Below are 21,717 nucleotides of genomic sequence, written 5' to 3' on the forward strand. Positions count from 1 at the left end.
TCTATTCCATTAGCTCTCATTATGTGTATTCATCAACATTCATTGTGCTTGTTATGTCTTTATTTAGTATTTGACAAAGTTCCAAGAGTCAAAATGAAATTAAAATCGAGTTCCACGGGACAAAATGAAGCGAACTTGGAGTTTCATGAAGTAAAGCTACGACTTTTGAGTTACATAAAGTAAATTAAGATTAAAGTCGAGTTTCAGGAGGCATAGCTAAAAATAAGCCCTTAATCAATCAGAAATGTAGTTCATCATGAACATAACCATAGAAGAAAGTAAAACATTCCACCGTCCAAATCTCACTCGCTGTGAATATTTTCGTTTCCATTGAGAATCTGACATTCGTGGAAGTAGCTGTCTAGCTGATCAAGGAAAACAAAAGCAAAACAGCAAACGAAATAACATATGCGAAACAACAAACGAAATAACATATACATGAAGCTCACTAGACAGCATGAAAAAGGTCCACCTGATGTTTCCCATGACTCAAAACTACATACATTAATCTAAGAATACAACAAAACCAGATCCTCTGGTTCCTCAAATGTACACCAATGTCTCTATAAGACTACGAACCTAACAAGTTGCAACTCCGTTCGTGCAGGAAAAAAGTGTTTCCAGACCAATAATTAAGAGTATGTGCCCCGAACTTACATTTAGAATCGCAGTAGAGTACAATCGTCCCCTGAAAATGGTTGCTGGGAAAGCCTGAACTTCTGAGTAATGCCGACACCAACCACAAAATTCTGTCAAATGCCGACCCATTTCACCCATCTGAAAACCTGGCTAATTCTGAAGGGCAGCTGATAGTCCTTGGCAACTGCAGGCTCCCTCTTAGCAACCTCAGATTCAGACCACACATACACCCCGCGTTCTTGACGACTGCCAGGGACAGTGTTATCCAGGATAACAGCCACAAGGAATGCAACCACCATGTGTAATGAGAATAACGTGTTCAGCACATAGTTCACCTGCAAAAATAACTTCTTAAGTAGAGTTTATTGGTTTGAAAAATCAACTACGCATGCAGGCCCAGCATGTTTATGAAACATTAGACTAATTGTGCCACCGATATATCCAGTGTTTTAGCAGCACTAGTGCACCTGCAAAGAGAACATCTTAAGTAGAGCTTATTATGTATGCAGGCCCAGCACGTGTAATGATCAGTAGATCGACTATGCCACCCAAATAGGCATATGCCAGGGAAATAGCGACAAACATACTGGTTTCTATAGGGTTGATATGCAGAGATATAACACCTAATAATTGAAACCAACCATCTCCCATGCTATCCAAAACATACCGATTTTATCTTCACAAAAAATGACAATCGCCGAACAGAATTTTAAAACATTGTCCAACAAGAATGCAGAAAATACAATGAATAAAGTAGAAAAGGACCAGTTACCAAAATGGTTATAATTATCTAAAACTGTCCCAAGTAATTGAAGTAAGGTGGTTGGTTCTATTTCCCAACCACCAAGTGCTTTGTCTGGGAAAACAAGGTAGAATCAGGGATTCAGGATTCAATGAATTGATGACTAATGTATGCGCCACACCTAACACACAGAAGGGCAAAAAGGGAAAAGGGAGGTAAGTATCAACACGGTAATTTCTAAGTGTTACAGTATGTTCAGGGAGAAAGTTATGGAATGAGTATTGAGTCTTAGATAAGTAACATGTTAGGGGCAAAAATTGTTGTACAAGTATTAACTCTCACATCAGTCCACTAGATGTTGTTGAGTATAAGTGGGACATTGAATCAGTATTAGATGATTCCACCAGTCGTGAAATAGTTTTGGAATATGAGTAGCTTAACTTGTTTTGACTTTTCCTATGTTCACGGGATTGTACGAACTCTATTTAAACGCTAGAATGAATAAAGAAAGGCAGCTGATTATCTTATGTACTATTATGCGCAAAGGACATGGATTCTCTTGTAGTATGGCAGTTATTTAACAAGGAAACACAAACAAACACAGAACACATTCTTCTTATAGCAGAAGGCCAAGTAGAAGCATACCCCTCTATTTTTGCTGCGGAAGGGCCCATGAGAAGCTATAATGTATGGCTGAAAGTAACTTGGAACAGATAAGTTGGAGTTTGGAGAGATGCCATATTGCTGAAAGTAGGCCGGTATTGACAGCGAGAAAAACAAAGATAACCCGACTATGATAATATTCCTAGAGCTTCCAGCCTCACTATAACGTAGATTTGAAAGGCCTAATGCAGCAAGCATCGCCCACATGAAGCAGAGCAGTGCGGCAACCATGACTTGGGGAATAGATGCTAGAAAGCCTCCAACTTTACCTGCAAGTATAGTGTCTGTTATTAGTTGCAGTGAGAAACATGCCCTTGATTCTACATATAACTTGCATCTTTTAAGTTGTACCAGGGGTAATGGATATCAGATCACCATGATGTGGTGATATGAAGACATGAGAAACAGAGGAAACATTCAAAACAAATGTTGATTATAAGTTTCTATTATACGAACAACAATGGTCAGGATCAAATAGCCAATTTCTACAGCAGAAGATCTGCTCTGTCCAAGATATGAAAATACAAACATATTTCATTGTAATCTTTGCAGACAAGCTTTGTTCAAAAGTTTTAAACAGTGGAGCACAACAATATGCTAAAAATTTAATTGCACAGAAAGATCAGTGGTGGTGAAATAACTGCAGAATAAGCAAATGGTAATCCCGAAAAGTGTATAAAGAAGATTGAGAAAAATGTGTAACCCAACGGGCCACAAACATACATATCAAGTGAGCAATTATAATCCACTAACCAATAGAAAAGCTGCTATTATAGATATTCAAACTACACACTTTATATTTAAATGCTGCAATGCCCAACCAAATGAGAAACTGACTAGTAGTCATACAGATTCTTGTTCAAGTACAGTCTCATTGTTACAATTGAAAACAGAAGTTTAACACACTTACCCACAAGGGATAAGACGATCAAAACGCATGCACCCAACTCAACAGCTCTACGGCTTCCCATCTTAGTGACAGCTATTGTGTGCACATTTTCAGTTAAGCTCGTGGACCCTGTTCCAGTACCCCATAGACCAGCCAAGACACTAGAAAGACCTTCCAGACCAATCCCTCGACTAAGAACACCAGGAGTAGGAGGTCTGGATGCCACCAATAATGACGATGCATGATATGACCCAATCTAGGAAGTTCATACACAAAGAAAAGGTCAGAAACCAAACTAATCAGACCGTCTGACACAACAAATTAAACTAGCAGCATGATGAGAGAGAAAAAGAAGAATAATACCTAACGTTGTAAATAGTTTTCATTGTAACCAGTAATTTGGTAGTTTTTTAATATTTCCATGACGCAAGTATAGAGGGCATTCTCAGGAGGCCATCTCATGCACTGATGTAATCGGGATCTTAAAACCAATACAACGTAATCAGACTGGTGTTTTTCTAAAGTGAAAAATTAAGACCATGAGACAATAGATTTTCACCTAGCAACAAAGAAATTATGAGTTGCTCTCAGTTTATTATCCTAATCAAAAAAGTTCTAGGGGACCAAGACAAATGAAGAGAAAAAATTATAAAGCATTAGTCCAGGACATGAAACCTTCCAATCAGGAATCGCTTAAGGACTAATTTATCAAACTGGGTTAAAGCCAAATCATTCATTTCATACTCATCCATTTAATGGAATTAGACTTCTAATAACATATATAAATTTGGAACTCTCATACAAATACCATTGTCGTGTCCATTAAAATCATGAGTCCAGTGTGTGCTTAACAGTGGAACTAAAAAAAAATGAAAATATAAAAGTTCATGTTATAAAGAACTATAACTCCATGAAGTTTATAGCCAAAATGAATGACAAGAAAACTAACCGAATCAACTGACGCAATAATTGATACCACACACATGACAAGGGACATTTTCCAGTGGAATACAGGAGTACCCCATTGCAACGGATAGGGAAACCTAAACCAGGGGGAAGACCTTAGTGCATGAGAAGTATCAACTCGACAGCTCTTCATCCTCAAAACATGCTTTCTGCAATGTTCAGATACTATGTTTGATGCAGGTACATTTGTATCACAACCTTTATAGCTATATGCTCCAGCTTCAGTTAGTAGGAAAGCAGCCGACCATGTGATTGCCAGACCCAACGGAACCTGGCAGTTTAGACAGAACCACATCAATTTACAGAAGGCATGCATACAAGTGTTACATACCTGCTGAGATTACTCATCGTAAACAGTATGAATATGACACAATTATGAATCTTTCTAAGTTACAGAATATATCTTTTTTATTTTGTTACATGGAGGAACTTACCGCATATATCAGAAATACACGATGACCAAAAACAGATATCTTTCGTAAGTACTGCAGAAAGTAAAATAACGGTGTGTTAGGTGTTTTGGCAAAGAAAAAATAAACAGCTCACATGAATAATCTATAATTTACCTATAAAAGAAATGGCCAAATACAAATAAAAGGGTAGCTTCATATACTTACAAGAGAAAAAAGAATGACCACTAATATCTGCACCGCACCAATCTCAAGACAATTACCAACTAACGGGAAACCATAACTATAGAACGAAAGTCCAACAGCAGCAATTGTTGGTGACACAACCACTGGATTGATCAACCTGAATAGGAAAGGCAAACGAACTGACGTTAAGTTATTAATTTTGCAGTACATGACCCAATTATTGCAAGTATTGTACAGAAATCTAGGAACCAAATCCAACACAAATATTTCAAGAGTACAAAGATATCATACTTGGCAAACACATAATGAAAAGTGATTCAGTGGAGAACCTATATTGAAAGACCCTATGAATTGTGAGGTATAGCATGTATAACAATGAACTTCTTGTTTTACTTAAGTTTCTTCTCAATAATCTTACTGTTGAGAATGAATCCCACATTGATGAGAGGAGGGACCTTGCATGGGCTTATAAGAGGTTGGGCTACTCCCCATATTGCCAATTGGTTTTATGGTGGAACCTCAACTTTCTTCATGATATCAGAGCAGGTTGGATCGGATGAATTGAAGAAGATCAACAGACATAAATTATCAAGAGGTGTGTGAGAAGTAAAATGGGGTGTGTGGATAGCACACCCCTAAATTAATTTATGCAATTTTTGCTACCCCCCCTATACTTTACACATTACACTCTATACTTTACCTTATTTCATCAACTGGTTAAACGAGGCTTAATTTTGGTGATGTCGAAAATGGTCTTTGGTCTTTTCAGCTCATTTGCACATTTAGAATATCTGAAACCACAAAAATACCCTGGCACGAAGAACAAAAAACAAAACACTCACCAAAAACACCCCAATTTCTTTCCTTGGCAACCCTAAATGACTCAATTCCCAAAACTGCCTTCAAAACTCACAATTTTTTAACCTATCCCTATAATTCACTGCTGAAAATGCCAAAGAAACACTGTCACATCAGCAAAACTAATGCTTCTCTCAACCAGTTGACAAAATGGGGTAATATGGGGCATAAAAAATGAGTGCAGGGTGTTGAGAATATCGCGTTTAAGAATGGGAAAAATAGAATAAACTCCGGAAATCAAAAACAAATAACCAAGATAAATAACATCAAGAATTTACGTGGTTCGGCAATATGTGCCTACGTCCACAGGACAGCAACAACAATCTTTCACCATATCAATAATGAGTACAACCAATAATCTTGCCAAATCTCTAGAACTAGGACTTGACGAAAAACTTGGAAGAACAAGAATAAGAAATACACTATCTCTTTTCTTTTCTCTTGCACACACTTTACAATATTCTCTCACTCTAATCCCTTGAGTGGTATACAATTTATCGTTTTGCTCCCTTAAATTCAAAACTAGTACAATAGCCCCTTTATATAGACATAATAAAGGTCTTCTTCAATAAGGATTATTAATCCTAATTGGAATCTAGTTATGAATCCTACTCCAATTGAGGAACTAATTCCAATTGGGTAAACAACTCCAATTGGGAAAACAACTCCAATTGGAAAAACAATTTAATCCTCTAAGACTATTATTCCTTATAGACTTAGGACAACTTATCATGGGCTGGAAAAAGCTAACATTCTCCCCCTTCAGACCATGAGGAAGGTATACCAAAAAAATAGGATTGCTCCTCTTGACCAAACTCCCATTGATCGAACTTTTCATGACCAGACTCCTCCTGATCGAATTACCCATAACCAAGCTCCCCCTCATCGAACTATTCGTTAACCAAGACCCTCTTGATTAGACTTCTCTTGACCAGGCTCCATCTGATCGCAATACCCATGACCAGACTCCATGTGATCGAACATCTCTTGACCAAAATTCACTTGACCAAACTTCTCTTGACCAGGCTCCCCCTGATCAGAACTACCATCGTCATTGGCAAAGGCAATTATAGACTTCTTTGCCAGAAAACATCGCTTATCTTCATCTTGGTCCAATCAGCATCAGACATGCTTGCTTGCTCTTAACACCTTCAGTAAAGCATGTCATCCGCTTGATTTCCACCTAACCCAATTAAAGCGGGTTGCACCCTCCATTCTTAAACACAATATTCTCAACACAGGGGGTAAAGTGAAACAAAATAGTGTAGGGGTAAAGTGATATTTTTTTATTGAGTACAGGGGGCATAGCAAAAAATAAGCCTTTAATTTAATCAGCTCCAGTACCAACCAAGATTAATATTTCTAACATATTAATGATCCATCAATTGGTTTAAACGTTAGGCTAGTTTACAATATCACCATGCACTCCACATTATTCATATGATTGCTTACCTGCACTCTTCACAAATACTTGATCCCCTTCAATATATTAAAAACTCAGTATACACTATTATCATATAATCGTCCCACGGTTCACTCCCCCTTTTCATGCATAATAATGATGGCATATCAAATCAACCACAGCCAAGACCAAAACCCATGGAATAGTGGATCACTGTCAACTAAGCTGCATCAAATGATTCAATCCCAAATACCCCTTCTGAATAAATCGAGACTTGAAAATCTAATCGGTGGTTTCTGGGAAGCATCCTGTATCACTTTTTTCCCCTTACATTCACAAAATTGTCTGTTTTCCAGTTTTTCATATTGGAGAACCCGTTACCTATCTTGCCAGAATTGAAAAGTAATTATTGCAACTTACAAGCCACAGATCACACATATAACAACGAAGCTGCTATCTACTAGTACTAAAGATCATTACAGTAGTAACATATTATTAAATAAACATGTCAACTATCAGCACAAACACCAACAAACATTCGAAACCACTACCACTACAGCAAATGAAACTAATATCTATCAACTCAAGCTCCGATTAGGCAATACCAGTTGTAGGTATGGCAAGTATTTGAAGGTAAACTATCAAATACTTGTCATTCTGATTTTTTCCAATTAGCACAACAACAACAACAAAGCCTTACCCCACTAAGTGGGGTCGGCTATATGAATTATAAAACGCCATTGCGCTCAGTTTTTTCCCAATTAGCACAAAAATATAAAACAGAAATAATATAAATAACCAAACATGAGGGGGATGTGGTAAAGATGCTAGAATCAAACCTCAAAAATACTGACATTAGTCCACTATATCCAAGTATTGCTTGAAAAGCTGAACCTATTATTACAGCCCCCTGTAGCTCTTTCATGATATGCTTAAAATTCTGCCAAGTCAAAGGATTACCATCAGTTGTGGATAAGACTTCACCAGTAGTTAAATAGCTATTCAATTTCAAAAGGAATGTAAAAGTTGAATGAAACTAATAAAATAAAGAAAACAGGAATTCTGAGGCATTCATAGATGGTAACAGCACAGTTTATTGCATATAACGTATCACTGATGTTTGTATGTGAAAATGACCTCTGGTTTACTACTTAATTGCAGTTGCTGAATATCACAAAATATATATATATATATATATATATATATATATATCAACTGGTGGCTGGATAAATTTCCCAACATTTATTTTGTAATGCTAAGATTCCCTTCCAAAATTTAGGAAAACCTCTATTTCAAGATTGAGATTATTCAAGCCAAATATATGTCAATTATTTTTTGAGTGGGAAAGACATTTCTTTAAGTACATAATTATGCTTTATAAACAAGGTCTACCCAATGTACATTCAGCACTCTTGGGCACTGATTAAGAAACTTTACAAAATCTTCTCTTCATTTAGCACATGGCATAATGTAATTTGAAGTCTCAAGTACTGCCTAGGTAATGTACAGGTGCAAAAATAAGTTCATGGGTCGTTGAATACTTGTGACATGGTCTAGAGGAGCCGATATTCTTCTTGTCCATCTCCTCATTGGTGTGCTATGTGTAAAGGTGGGGCTGAAAGCTTGGAGCATTTGCTTCTTTACCTTCCAGTTGTGTTGTCTTTGTGGTCGAGGCTGTTTTGGCCTGAGTTGGGTGATCCCAGTCTCATGTGCTTCTTTGTTATGGGAGAGGTTTCTGGCTTTTGGAGATAAGAAGGGAGTGGAAATGGGGAGTTGTGCTGTGATGGCTGGTTTTTGGGTAGTTTGGGAGTATAGAAATAGAAGGATAATTGATGACATTAGGGGGCAGAAGGTCGACAATTTATGAGAAAGAGTCCAATTTCAGGCATCCTCATGGGCTTCGGTTTCTCCAAAGTTTAGGGACTATTCTTCCTCTGTTAGACTATCTTACTGGAATGTAGTGTCTTAACGTTTTGGTATTGTTAAAAATAAAGATAAAACTGATATGATCCACTGAAAGACAGCTTTGTAATCAGTGAGTCTTTCTTCTTCAGAAATAGGATAAAGCAACAGTTCATAGAATATATAAACAATGAAATAGAATCCTTGCATGTAAAGTAATCCTGATAACTTACATGAACCCTATTAAAATGCAAATTTTAAACTGAAGAAACAAAACGCAACTTCTAATAATATAACCGTACGAGCTAATCAACAAAGGACAGAAAGAAGAAAAGCAAACAACATTATTAGATGGCAGACATCATGCCTGGAGTAATCACTAAGATGTGCGCTATTTAAAGTATTCAGAAATTTTATAAGATAACACTAACAAAATTCACTTTGTTTTGGCTGAACACTTAACTATTGAAGGGCCTGTGGTAAATACAAAAAGATATTCACTAAGCTCCCAGTCAAACTAAACAAAAGCAAGAACAGAAGCATACATTTCCAGTGAGTCCTTGAAATTCTGGGGAGTTGATTATCGCCAATGCAGGAGCTAGGTAAACAAATGACGGGCCCTGTATCAAGGGCAATCTGGATCCAAACGATGTCTGCAAGAGAGTGGTCACTCCCGAAACAAAAAGCACTGTGGAGACAACATTTGCGGTATCCTCCTACATACTCTAAATCCAGTCAGTTCAAACTATCCAACACTGTACCCTCCAGTAAACAAAAGCATAACATAAAATAAATATATGTGCATAACTACTCACATAAGTACCACCCATTGCCGGAACTATGACGAGTGGAATTAGAATTATCGAACCCAGCATGGAAAGATAATGCTGAAACCCGTAGAGACCAATGGGAACTGCAACATTGTACCAACAAACACAAACCGTATCAATCACAAAAAATTGACTTTACAAAAGCAAATTCGATTACATTTACAATGCTTAATCAAGACAAAAAACAAGTAAACCGCCGAACAATCACAAACAAACATAATACATTTTGAATTATCAAAAAACCGAATCAAATTAGACAATCAACGACTGTACAAACACACCGAGCTCAAAATTTACCAATTAAATTTATTGAAAGAAAGCACATTTGTATGAGAAAATACACTCACCCAGACCAGGAGTATCTCTGAGCTCATACTTCATATGAGAGTGCCTAGACACATACCCATCATCGTCAAGCCCATGTGGCAAAACATCAACCACCTCCTCACTCCTGGCCGCCCTCCGCGGTTGCGAATTGGGCTCCGTAGTCCCAGCCGCAGCCTGCCCATTAGCCCCATGGGGCCCATTAGCCGCACTCTTCGACCCTCCATCAGACTCCTTCCTCCTCTTCACCTTGTTGTCCTTATCCGAAGGCGCCGCTGCCGCTGGGGGCGGTGTAGCCATCTCGCGCTCGGGTACACCATTCAGCACCGGTTGGGGGCGGGCCCGACCAGCCTCGAGATCGGGCTGGGCTTCTGGCTCCCGGGGCCGGGGTGGCGGCAGCGATATCTGGCCAGAATCACTGGCATTGGTCTCGCCGGAGAACTTGGGGCGGAACCCGGTTTTCTTAGCCCAGGAAGAAGGGGGAATTGGGGAGGACTCCGGGACGGGAGGCCATGGACCTGGACGGGGTCGGGTTTTCGGGTCGGAGTTCGACATTTGGGGGTTGAGTGAACTATTGGAGCATAGCTTGAACTGAATGAATGTCAGCGCAGATCTGGTGTTGTACGCCAAGGTTAGGACTTTCTGAGAAATGCAGGAAGTACAACACCAATAAAACCCAGAGAGAGAAAGGCGGACGGTTTTGGAGTGTGAGAGTGAGTAGTGCAGAAGGGAGTGGAGTGAGAGAGGAGAGAGAGAGACAGAGGAGGGAGAGAGTAAGAAACGACAAGAACCAATAAGATAGAAACTCGAAACGCGTTTCTTCTATTTCTATCGTAATTTGCTTCCCGAGTTTGAACGATGACTTAACAAATTGGTTAATTACGCCTCAATTTTGAGTAGTATAACAAACCTATCCCTTTCTCTTTTGAACACTTGCACTATTACACATCAATTGATAAATTCGATGCAATATTAAACTTTCGTTAGGCAATCCGTTAAACTTAACTGCCACATCAGTAAAATATGGGCCCTGCATTTTTTATGATTTTTCATCCATCAATGAGTTCCAACGACGACCCCTGAAGACTATGTTATATGTATCGAGTAAACCAAGACATGATACATCAATGAAGTCAACGACAAGTATATTGCATCCAAATCGCATCAACAAAACATGAGGAGATTGAAGTCAAGCAATAGGATCCCAGACAACCTTACTGACCTCATATGCAATGCTTTTATTTCTCATTTGAAAATTTTGTCAAACTCAGGAAGAGTATCCGGAAGTAGAGCTTAATGTACTCTTTTTTTCCTATGATTAAGAGTATTTGTCTCACTGTTTTCGCTACCTAACTAAGTTTTAATGAGACACTTATCCTAGGTTGGTCATACCCTTATGATCTTTTCTACTTATGTCCAGAAGATGTTTAGTTTTGACTTAATGCAAACTTCTCACGTTTCTCCTTAATCTATGGGTTTTTCTCCCATATTGGGTTTTACCTTAGTGAGATTTTGTGAGTTTTACATTTTTATGAGTTCTTTTGTTGACTTAAGACTCGCATTCGCTTATTATGTTGACGACCCCATCAATTGAACTTACTTCATCATTGGCGACCTAATGCACCATTTACTTGAATATTTACACACTCAAAGAAGAGTAGTGCAGCTTAATTTAGTTAGGAATGTGACTAAAAAAGTTGATGTGTGACTATTGCTTTCTCTCTAAAACCTTTCCTCCCTTCTGCCTTCACGAAAACAAAAACCCTCCTAGCTGTCGTTCCTTGCTCCAGCTTGGGCTTGGCGGCAGCCCAACTCCCACCTCTTTCGCCATCCTTCCCTCTTTCTCTTCCTTCACCCTCTGGATCTTCCCTTTTTCCCCTTCTTTCTACATCTTTCCCGTATCCTTCCCCCATCCTTCCTACCCTTTTCTAGCCCTCATTCCTTCTCTCATCCATCTCTACTGTCTGCATCTTCCTTCTTCCCCCTTCTTTCCTTCATCCTTCCTTCATCCTTTCACTAAAAAAGTTTTTTAATTTCTCAACTTTTTCTCTTTTGGTCTTTGTTTTGGCTTCCCTTGAGTTTTGTTCTTAAACTTTGTCTTAATTCCCATGAAGATCTAGACATTCATGGTCCTCTCCTGCTCTGATGCTACTTATGTCGTGCATCCTCAATGACCAGCCTTTGCTACTCGACCCATGTGCTTCTACTCAAGTGTTGGGTTGCTGTTAAAGTGCTTTTAGCACTATTTATTAGGATTATGGGAGTGCTCACTGCGCGAGTGGCTGGCTCACCCTAATTTTTGGTTTATCCAGTTGTTCCGTTGGTTTGTTCTCTTGGTGGTGGTGGTGGCCTTGCGATGGAGGCCCATCTAACGGCTCCCGGTTTACATTCCAATCTTAGGGTTTTTTTGTTGTTGTTCAGTTAACCACTTTTTGGCCTATCTATTGTATTTTCTTATTTGTTGTTGGGCTTGTATTTAGGTAGTGGATTGTCTTTTTCTTGTACTTGCCTTTTTTAATTAATGAAAGTAATAGTTTGACAAAAAAAAAAAAACTAGTAATATGATTGTTTAAATTTTAGAAAATCTTATTGGTAAATAGTATTCAGTTTAAGTTGTAATAAATACGCTATGATATGAAAAATCATACCTCACAATAAAAAACAAAGGGGTGTGTTATCCACACACACCCCTTGTTAACTTTTGTCTTTTGATCTTTTTCACTTCTTACAATCCGACGGTCGAAAATTTAAAGGGATGTAAGAAGTAAAAAGGGGTGTGTAGATATCACACCCCAAAACAAAATTGTGCTATTTTTTTTGGATGAATCCAGGGTATCCTAACACGTAGGTGAGGACTAATCCCTCGAGCTGAGTTGGACCCCATTCGAACGGCAAGCTCTTCTAATATTGGCTTCTCCATTTACAAGGTTGGAACTCAAAATCTTGCTTAAGGGAACAAGCCCTTACCACTTGAACTACCAAGCCTGGGTAAAACTGCTTTATTTTATTATTGTGTAAACCCGGAATTGCCCAGCCCAACTATTACTAAAACCCTAAACCCGACTTCTCTCTTCTTTCCCCCCTCCTCTCGTCTCCTGCGACGCCTCTTGCAGGCGCTTCACCTTCTCCCACCCCTCGCCTTCCTCTCTCTCTCTCTCTCTCTCTTTTCAGTCGGTGAGTTCTCTCTCTCTCCCAATAGGTAATCTCAATCGATTCTTTAATTTCACTTCTAAATTTTGCTATGTTTTTCTTTTGTGATTCTGATTTTGGAAATGGCGTCCACTGCTTGATATTGGTTGATAGGCTTAATCCCAACCTGGATGTTCAAATTCATGTCGAAATATTTTCCTTTTTCTTCCCCTCATTTTTTGGGGAAAAAGATTGAAAACTGGCCACAAATTGCATCCTGATTTTAGAATAAAAACAATAATATCCAAATTAATATGGAATTAGTTATTTTCTTTAATTTTGGGATATTGTAGGTTACAATTTGTAAATAATATTTCTGATTGACGTATCTATGCCGTACCTGTATCCTGAATTTTTGAGTTTTCCCAAAATGCTTATCGTGTTGTATTGTATCGCCATACTTGTGCCTATTTCGTGTCATAGGTGGGACTTGGGATTTTATTTTTTGGCCACTATGTTACTTTCGATAACTTTTTTGTAGCAGTGGGACTTTAGAAGATGACTGTTAGAGCTAACTTTGAGATTTAAGAATGTGTGCTTTTTTGATATATCAACCGATCTAATGCCTGGTAGATTAATGTGAATGGAGGGTATATATTGTGATGCTGCTTGGCGGGATCTTTGTAATCATTTCGGTTGTAATTGATGGATGGATTTGGATAGATGAATAAAGGGGTTCCATGTACTTTTGTAATAATTGATGTGGTTGGTTGTGTATTCTTAATGACAGTGTCCTTATTTTTGTTTCCAGAAAGTAGTACTATATAATCACAGGACGCAATGAGGTTGGAAAAATGCTGGTTTTGTTCCTCTACCGTATACCCTGGACATGGGATTCAGTTTGTTCGCAACGATGCAAAGGTAAAGTTGTTATATACTCCCTACTAAAGCACAGAAGTTGTTGTATTCATATTGTAGTATTCTCAATATGGACCATGGTATAGTTATACGGTGATGCACTTGTGAACTCTAAGTAAGATATTTTAACTTCAGATGCTTTGTCCTGGTCGTTAAACTTGACTTTACCTTTGACGACATGTAAAAGTGAAAATGGTACTCACTTTAGTCCCGAACAGCTGAACCTATATGGTTTTCCAGTCTATATTGAACTGCTGCCTTATTTACTGTTGGTTGGGTTGATAGGGAAGTATAAGTCAGCCTAGATTAGATTTGTTTACATGGTTATGTCAAGGATGCTATGTATGCTCATTCCATTCATGGTTGACGTTAGAATGAGTCAATTTATATGGCACTCAATTTGGGCTTTTTTTGGGGGTTTTGTTTTGGATTGAGGTCCTCAAGTCAAGTTAATTTCTTGATCTTTTAGTTCAGATTTACTCCACGAATAGTTTGCATTTTCTGTACCCCTTATGGTTTCACTGCTAAATGGATGATGGTTACTGATTACGTTCACATATATGATGTGGGACTGGATTACCTGACACCAATCCTCCTTTAGATTTTTCGATTCTGTAGATCCAAATGCCACAAGAACTTTAAAATGAAGAGGAATCCTCGTAAAGTGAAATGGACTAAGGCTTATAGGCGGTTGCGTGGAAAGGATATGACACAGGTAAACAAACATTGATCTCTCTTAGTCCAATCTTGGTCATTTTATTGTTTCAAACATTTTAGTTAGACCGTTGAAGTGCTTGGGGTAATATACTGTTAGTTATGTTACTCTTTGCTTTCTTCCCTGTAGGACTCAACCTTTGAGTTTGAGAGAAAGCGAAATAGGCCTGAGAGATACGACAGGAGTCTTGCAGAAAACACTTTGAAGGCAATTAAGAAGATAGACAAAGTCAGAGTGGAGAGAGAGGCCAGACACCACAAGAATAGGTACTTTCTTCCTCTTCCCTTTTAACCTTTTGTAGAAATGGTAAACCTGTTTTTGGTTTTCTTCATCTTACGAAACTTGTTGAAAAACTTGTGCAGGATGAAGGGCAAGAGTGCTAAGGAGCGCAATGAGGCAATTAAAGAGATTGATCAGAGCACCATTTTGGTCAAAGCTCCGAGAGCGCTACAGCAAGAGCCATCACTCGTCAAGGTTTCCCAATTGCAACTCGACAAAAACGTTGCCATGGAGGAGTAATTTTATTGTTGCAGCCATGGTTTTGTGTCTCTTTTGCGTCCACGGTTCCATCAAATAGCAAGACGGTTGTTTGTGTGGATTGAAGTTTTGGATCCCGATTTCCTTTCATGAATTGTAGCTACTGATTTAATCTAAATTATGTTTGTTGAGTCCCAGATTTGCTGTAAACATTTATAACAAGATATGCTATATGTAGGTTTTTGAATTTATGCTCCAAAAGTTAGTTATTTTTGCTTAGGGATTGCGGTAAGTCAATTTTTCGTTTCCTCCCACTTATATTATGACACGCCGAATACCATATTGTGTCCCATGTAGTTGAAAAAATTTCTCTTGAAGATGAAGCAAGATAACTTCAAGGCGGCGTAGGTTCGAATCTCGTTGATAACTAATTTCACACCTAATCTAACAAAACTTATCGTTCGACAAAATAAAAATAAAAATAAAGTTAGAACTTCAAGAGTCGCATGTGTCACTGTATTACCTTCCCTCTCCTCATCCTGACCCATAGAAGCAACGGTAACCATACAAAACCCCCCCTCCAGCTGATTTTCCTGCTCTTTAGCGCCAAACAACCCAAAACACAGAGAAACAAACGCTTCCAAATCCAAATACCAGATTATGATCTCACTCACTCCTACTCCCTCTCTCGTCCACCGCACAAGCTCCGCCGTCGTCTTCATCTTCCCGATCCCAAACCCGACAAGGGTGCACCCTAGCAGTAGCACCAGCCCCTTCAGGATCCGATGCTCTTCGGCTGGCTCGGGCTTGCAGGAGGCACCCAAGTCCTCCGAGGAGAGGAAGCTGAGCTCCGAGCTCTACTCGTCGGTGCCATTCCCAGCGGTGAAGGGGGCAAAGAGGGTGGTGCTGGTGAGGCACGGGCAGAGCACGTGGAACGAGGAGGGCCGGATCCAGGGGAGCTCCAATTTCTCTGTGCTCACCAAGAAAGGCGAGGCTCAGGCTGAGACTTCTCGCCTGATGCTCATCGATGATGCCTTCGATGTCTGCTTCACCAGGTTCGGATCTTTGCATTTCGATTTGTTTTGTAGCTTATGTAATGCTTGAGAAATAATTGAATTGTTGGGAATGTGGTCTCATTGTTTTAAGCAATTGTTAATGCTGTTAATTTTTGAGGATATGATTGGGGTTTTAGGTTCCACTTGGAAAAATATTTATGAGATTATAAGCATTAATTAAATTGCCTAAGTAAAAGACTGGCTGCGTCGATGCAAGGAGTCATTCCTACTTGCAGACAAATCACAGCCTTGCCTCTCTGCATTTCTCTTTGGTGTGATTTTAAATGAGATTCTTTTGCATGTGTGTCAACTATGATTTGCAGGAGTTAAGCAATGTTCGTTGCATAATACCTTTTCCCATGATTCTGAAAATCCAATAGGAAAAGGGAGCATTTGGTGGGAGTATCCAATCAATCTGTTATGTCAGGACTCAGGCCTATATAAATCCAATTGAAACATAGACTTTGTACTAGTTGTAGAGTAGTCGGAGCCAAGGTAGCTGTCTTGTTAATCGTTACAGCCTTTCCTTATCCCACTTTCTCCTATTTGAGTATGAATAATTGTTCCACCTTTTACAGCTTAAGTTTTTACGAATAGTGGTAACTCAAAGAAAACCTTAACCTATAATTCTGGAAATCAAATTCTTGATACGAAACACAACAGTTGTGCAATTTGCCAACTTCACATGCTGGGATCTCCAGTGATGCAAGAGGCCACAAAACTGTAAGTGAGGGTAGTGTTGTTCCGATAAGCAAAGACAATGTACTAGCTTCAACCATCTTGAGCATTTCCACCAACCACATTTTAGCATATATCAAATCTATGATTTTTTTAGTTTTGTTGAGTCTCGTTAACTGTCCTTGTTCAAGATTTCTTCTTTTGCATTTCGTCCCTGCTAAAATTTGCATCATGTGCTGCAGTCCCCTGACAAGGTCAAAGAGAACAGCTGAAATTATATGGGGCCCTCGCGAAGAGGAAATGATTATGGACTCTGATTTGAGGGAAATTGACTTGTATGCATTCCAAGTGAGTTCTATTTTCTATGTTCTTAACCATTTTACTTTTCAAATTTTGCATCAGCAGGAGTTAAACTAAACAAAATGATGTGAAGATAGTCCAATGATTGCTAATATACTTTCTGATGCTAGGGCCTCTTGAAGCATGAGGGAAAAGCAAAATTTGGTGAAGCTTTTCATCAATGGCAGGTAGATGCTGCAAACTTTATTATTGACGGTCATTATCCTGTGAGAGAGTTATGGGCGCGTGCTAGGAGCTGCTGGAATCGAATACTGTTGCATGAAAGCAGGTCTGTTCTTGTGGTTGCTCACAATGCTGTTAATCAAGCTCTCATTGCAACTGCTATTGGTATTTTTCCTTTCTCAGATATACGAAATTTCTTTCTTAACATACTTTTATCCATTTCATTAATTACTTTTTAAAACTTTCTTTTTGAAAAATCAGGATTGGGAACTGAGTACTTTAGGGTTTTAGTTCAGAGCAATTGTGGTGTAAGTGTGCTGGATTTCATCCCACGAGCTGAGGGTGGATCACCATTAATTTGCCTTAATCGCCTAAACCAGGTATAGGGCATCTTACCGATAAAGAAGAAACAGATTAATTTCTCCGTTCTGTTATTTACTAGGAAGTATGGAGAAAAAGATCTTCAAACCTCCCTCCCTCCCTCCCTCCCTCCCTCTCTGTTGTTTGAATTATTTGTGTGGTTCATGGAGGTATCATTGTTATGTAGGTAGTGTAACTGGATATGCTGTCCTCTAAATGGTATTGCAATATTAATGCAGACCCCAAGTTCACCGGTTGCTAGTGGAAGTTCAGGGGGAAGGAAAGCAAGTAAGCGCATTGTACTTGTTTGTCATGGATCCACACAGAGCGACACAGAGGTATGAGGTGATAATTTGAAAGTGACTCACGATTTTTTGGTTGATATTTTGTCACTTGGTTTTGTTGAGTATAAATTTATGGTTGGACTATCAAGGGAATTCACCAAGCTGAATGTTCCTCAGATGTTTATTTATAAATTGTCACCTTCAATGTTAAACAGACTGGTTTTCCTTCGACCGGGGATCAACCAATGGACATGCTTGGGGTTATAAAGGTGTGGCATCCACTTTTTGTCTCTTTTTACATTTTCATAACATTGTCTTATGATCTGAATTTGAATGTACTTTTTGGGGATGCATTACAGTCCCAGAAAACTGCAGAGCTACTTCTTGATTTGAAAGTGAGTTCTATAGTTAGCAGTCCGAAGAAAGCTTGTGTTGAAACAGCAATTACCATCTCCAAAGTAAGCTCATCCTAGATCTTCCCCAGCCGTTAGTAAAATAAAGTATTCTCTCCTTTACTCTTCCTTGTTTGAAACTAAAATTTCTATTTCTTTTGGGCGGTTTGGTGGGTGGGGGTTGTGAAAGAATTGGAGATTTAAATCTTCTGTTTAAAAGTGTATTAAGTTTTGTTCCCTAGTTAATTACATGCTAAAGCAATTGTAGGTGCAAGAAGCTGCAGATTGCTTGGGTGTTGATTGTGTGCCGCGTGACATGGAAATGAAACAGATGGAGAACCTTGATGTTGAAGACATCCTTCAGCACTCATCTAAGGCAAGACATCTGAACTTGATAACAGAAGTTCTTGCTTCTTGTTTACATCGCAGAAAATAATCTCACTTATTAACCTAAACTGAGATAGATAACTGAGTGATTGAGCCCAACAGAATAAAACAGTACAGCACTAGCATCAAACATTCACGTTGTCGCCTCTTTTTTCTTTTGTATTTGTTGTAATAGAGTCCATGCGCCAAGGTAAACAAGCTAGTCGTGTAACGTTGTTTTTCAGTGTGTTTTATTGAGTGACTGTTTTCTTTCTGCAGGGTGGAACAAAGATTCTACCTATTCGGCCTGGTTGGTTGAATGGATACGAGGACAGTGTGATGGGGGATGTGTGGGACCAATCCGAGAAGGCCTGGCAGTATCTCATAAACGAACTAGCTGCTGAAGCCGAACCAGAAAGAGTTGTTGTAGCAGTTGGCCATCCTGCATTGCACATAGCACTGATGGGCCACTGCCTGAATCTGACAAAAGAATGGTTGGGATCATTTCATCTTGATGCAGGAAGCATCAGTGTCATCGACTTTCCTGACGGTCCTAATGGAAGAGGAGTTATTCGGTGCGTAAACTATACCGCTCATATGGGGAGATGGGCGACCCCCATCACCAGATCAACACTCGACGACGAAGAGTTTTAGATGAGAGAATTTGTAAGGATATTAAGTAAATTGGAAATGATTCATCTAGTAACAAGTACGTAAGTATATTGATCTTCTGAGTTTTGACAGGCTGCTTAGATCATGAGAAAATGAGGTTAAATTCTGCTCCACGGAAGCTGATATCTTTCACTTCCTGCTGTTTTGTAGCTCACATACAAAAGTACATAAACTAGGAGAGTTTGGTGAAACTTTCAAACTACCAATTTTCTAAAGGAAAAAAGAATCCAATACAATTTTTTTAAAGGTAAAGGTAGTAAAATTAAACAAATACCAATAATGATTCGGAGACTGCACACACGAGAAAGCCAATTGGTATTTTAAGCACGTGCAGAGAAACTAGATGGTTATAAAAGAGTAGATAGAGTCGAGCATTATGATGTCATTCACAGATGAGCAAGTCGCATGCCAAATTTTTTGTTGTTGGAGAGTTCCCGACTCTAATGCTATACAAAACTTGTTCACCGTTTCACGAGTAGATTATAACATATCAAATGGTGCAACAGATAACACATAATGTTTGTACAACATAGATATATGACAATTTAGTTGATTTGAATAGTGTGCTCTTGCTCTTACTACCTTTCAATCGAATTCAAATCCCTCAACACTCTCGTATTACTAGGAGGAAAAACTTGATGTAAGTCCAATTTTTTAACCAATATTAGAAATAATCCAGTTTCTTGAAATAAATCCAAAATTTTAAATTTAGGATCATTTTATTATCAGTAAATATTATTTATTGATAAGATTTATTATAAAAATTAATTTCTTTTTAGTAATCTCTTTAATTATTATTTTATTTTTTGATCTTCTGTTCCAAACCCCATTTATAATTTTTTTATTTTATTTTTTTATAATTGTGACAGCCCGTCCCCGAAGGTGTATATTATTTTATCCTCGAGGGTAAGGAAATGACTTAATTACCCATGGACGTTGAGATGTGTTATGTATGATATGTTTTTGGTTGGGGTCCAATTCCTAACTTTCCTATACTTTTGGAACTACTTAGGACTTAGGTTTTATTTTCTTTTGTTTTTGGTTGGTGACCCACAAGGACCACGCACACGCGCCTAAACCTCTCCGTTGACTCTCTCTCTCTCTCCCCTTCTCTCGGATTACATCCGTTGTCCGTACAAGTTGTACGGTCACTCTTCAAACTAGCTTCATCTTTCACGGATCAATGTCGAGAAGGTTGCTTTTGTGTTCTTTGTGAACTCAAGAGCTCATCCATACCCTTAGTTCGACGTGAGAACTCGTAAAACCCGAAAACCAGAGAACCCAATTTTGGGGTTACTGTTCATGCAGTTGTGATCGTGGAATTTTCAGTGAGTTTTAAGGTTATAGGAAGCTTTAGGACGTCTTCACGAAGCTCGGGGAGTAATTTTGAAGTGTTTTGGACGTCAGGAAGCTCGAGTTCATCGAGTTGCAGAGGTTGCTGGAGTGTTCGAGGGTTCTTCGGCGAGATCCCGTGGATTTCAAGGCTTGAAGTGGTAAGGTTTTTTTCTACTCGTTGTAAGCTTCATTTTGGTACAAATTTCATGAAATTTGGTTGAGAAATGGCAGATATATCAAGCTTTGAAATTTTTTCCAATTTCCGGTGACACAATTGGCGCCCGGCGGCGGAGTCCGGTGATCCACCGGAGAAGAAAGGAGAATATTCCGTCAACTTTGATGGAATATTCCTAACGACGATTAACGGTATCAGGTATGTTTAACAGAATATTCCTAACGACAATTAAGTTTCCGTCAGGGTTGGCCGCGTGTGGGGGCGCGTCTGGCCGTGCCCTTGCCGGCTCGTGGCGGTGCGTGGGTGGTCCAAAAATTATTTTAAAAATATGGGGATGTTTGTGGTGTTGAGTAGATCACGTTGGTATATTCAAACACCTCATTTGAGCAATGTATGAGAAGTTATTAGTTAGTTTCATTTATGTGCTTTAAATTAACGTTTATATAGTTGTTTCGCATATAGGTGAGACCTATCCTTAGGACGAGCGCAGTCAATCGAGGCTTGGGGCCTACGACGCTTTCACATACTAGTGAGTGGGCTTTTGGTTTTCCGTATATACCTATATACTTGAGATTTTTCCCAGAAAATCGATTTAAATGAAATTATGTTTGAAATGCCATGCCTATTGATTTATGCTTAGATTATGAATTTGTATGATATGTACATATTGTGATTTGACGATGTGGATGCTCAAGTAAGTACCAGGTGAGTTGTAAATTGTTTATGTAAATTGGTTGATTATGTGAGATGTGTTGAGAGCTCATAAACCTGCACCCCGGTGTTAGTGTTCCCGCCCAGAGTTAGGGCACAGTCCTTCACGTGATGTTC

General features: G+C 38.9%; 3 protein-coding genes across 4 annotated transcripts; 2 read left to right on the forward strand and 1 right to left on the reverse strand.

Annotated features, from left to right (window-relative positions):
- Window positions 1–306: 306 nt before the first annotated feature.
- On the reverse strand, window positions 307–10,658 carry LOC137742080 (nucleobase-ascorbate transporter 12). The gene is made up of 10 exons (XM_068481826.2): window positions 9,835–10,658; window positions 9,473–9,570; window positions 9,203–9,373; window positions 7,595–7,695; window positions 4,517–4,652; window positions 4,334–4,384; window positions 3,883–4,170; window positions 2,955–3,189; window positions 2,027–2,313; window positions 307–974 (listed from the first exon to the last, which is right to left on the reverse strand). The coding sequence occupies exons 1-10, from the start codon at window positions 10,364–10,366 to the stop codon at window positions 753–755; spliced, it is 2,121 nt and encodes a 706-aa protein (XP_068337927.2). The 5' UTR covers window positions 10,367–10,658; the 3' UTR covers window positions 307–752.
- A 2,154-nt stretch (window positions 10,659–12,812) lies between these two features.
- On the forward strand, window positions 12,813–15,297 carry LOC137742721 (putative ribosome biogenesis protein RLP24). Of its 2 annotated transcripts, none has more exons than XM_068482659.2 (5): window positions 12,813–13,010; window positions 13,752–13,861; window positions 14,460–14,573; window positions 14,703–14,839; window positions 14,936–15,297. In XM_068482659.2, the coding sequence occupies exons 2-5, from the start codon at window positions 13,781–13,783 to the stop codon at window positions 15,090–15,092; spliced, it is 489 nt and encodes a 162-aa protein (XP_068338760.2). In that variant the 5' UTR covers window positions 12,813–13,010; window positions 13,752–13,780; the 3' UTR covers window positions 15,093–15,297. The 2 variants fall into 2 exon arrangements, with proteins under 2 accessions (XP_068338760.2, XP_068338761.2); XM_068482660.2 differs by having other exon boundaries at window positions 12,844–12,985.
- Window positions 15,298–15,617: 320 nt separating this feature from the next.
- LOC137743608 (phosphoglycerate/bisphosphoglycerate mutase family protein) lies at window positions 15,618–19,445 on the forward strand. The gene is made up of 9 exons (XM_068483534.2): window positions 15,618–16,105; window positions 17,026–17,131; window positions 17,254–17,470; window positions 17,567–17,685; window positions 17,905–18,003; window positions 18,165–18,218; window positions 18,309–18,407; window positions 18,610–18,717; window positions 18,987–19,445. Exons 1-9 carry the CDS (start codon window positions 15,711–15,713, stop codon window positions 19,359–19,361), a joined length of 1,572 nt encoding a protein of 523 aa, XP_068339635.2. The 5' UTR covers window positions 15,618–15,710; the 3' UTR covers window positions 19,362–19,445.
- The last annotated feature ends 2,272 nt before the right edge of the window (window positions 19,446–21,717 follow it).

Source organism: Pyrus communis, chromosome 11, assembly GCF_041283825.1.
Source record: "Pyrus communis isolate YQ-2024b chromosome 11, ASM4128382v1, whole genome shotgun sequence".
NCBI lineage: Eukaryota > Viridiplantae > Streptophyta > Magnoliopsida > Rosales > Rosaceae > Pyrus > Pyrus communis.

What these genes read in the sequence shown, in the direction of transcription:
- LOC137742080 (XM_068481826.2), bottom strand. Translation starts at nt 10,366, where the DNA reads ATGTCGAACTCCGACCCGAAAACCCGACCCCGTCCAGGTCCATGGCCT. An exon ending in GATCGTCTTATCCCTTGTGG is followed by an intron (nt 2,314 to 2,954) that starts GTAAGTGTGTTA and finishes CTATACTTGCAG; the next exon opens with GTAAAGTTGGAGGCTTTCTA. An exon ending in TCCGCAGCAAAAATAGAGGG is followed by an intron (nt 975 to 2,026) that starts GTATGCTTCTAC and finishes TTATTTTTGCAG; the next exon opens with GTGAACTATGTGCTGAACAC.
- LOC137742721 (XM_068482659.2), top strand. Translation starts at nt 13,781, where the DNA reads ATGAGGTTGGAAAAATGCTGGTTTTGTTCCTCTACCGTATACCCTGGA. An exon ending in TTGTTCGCAACGATGCAAAG is followed by an intron (nt 13,862 to 14,459) that starts GTAAAGTTGTTA and finishes ATCCTCCTTTAG; the next exon opens with ATTTTTCGATTCTGTAGATC. An exon ending in GCCAGACACCACAAGAATAG is followed by an intron (nt 14,840 to 14,935) that starts GTACTTTCTTCC and finishes AAACTTGTGCAG; the next exon opens with GATGAAGGGCAAGAGTGCTA.
- LOC137743608 (XM_068483534.2), top strand. Translation starts at nt 15,711, where the DNA reads ATGATCTCACTCACTCCTACTCCCTCTCTCGTCCACCGCACAAGCTCC. An exon ending in TCTCATTGCAACTGCTATTG is followed by an intron (nt 17,471 to 17,566) that starts GTATTTTTCCTT and finishes TTGAAAAATCAG; the next exon opens with GATTGGGAACTGAGTACTTT. An exon ending in CCACACAGAGCGACACAGAG is followed by an intron (nt 18,004 to 18,164) that starts GTATGAGGTGAT and finishes AATGTTAAACAG; the next exon opens with ACTGGTTTTCCTTCGACCGG.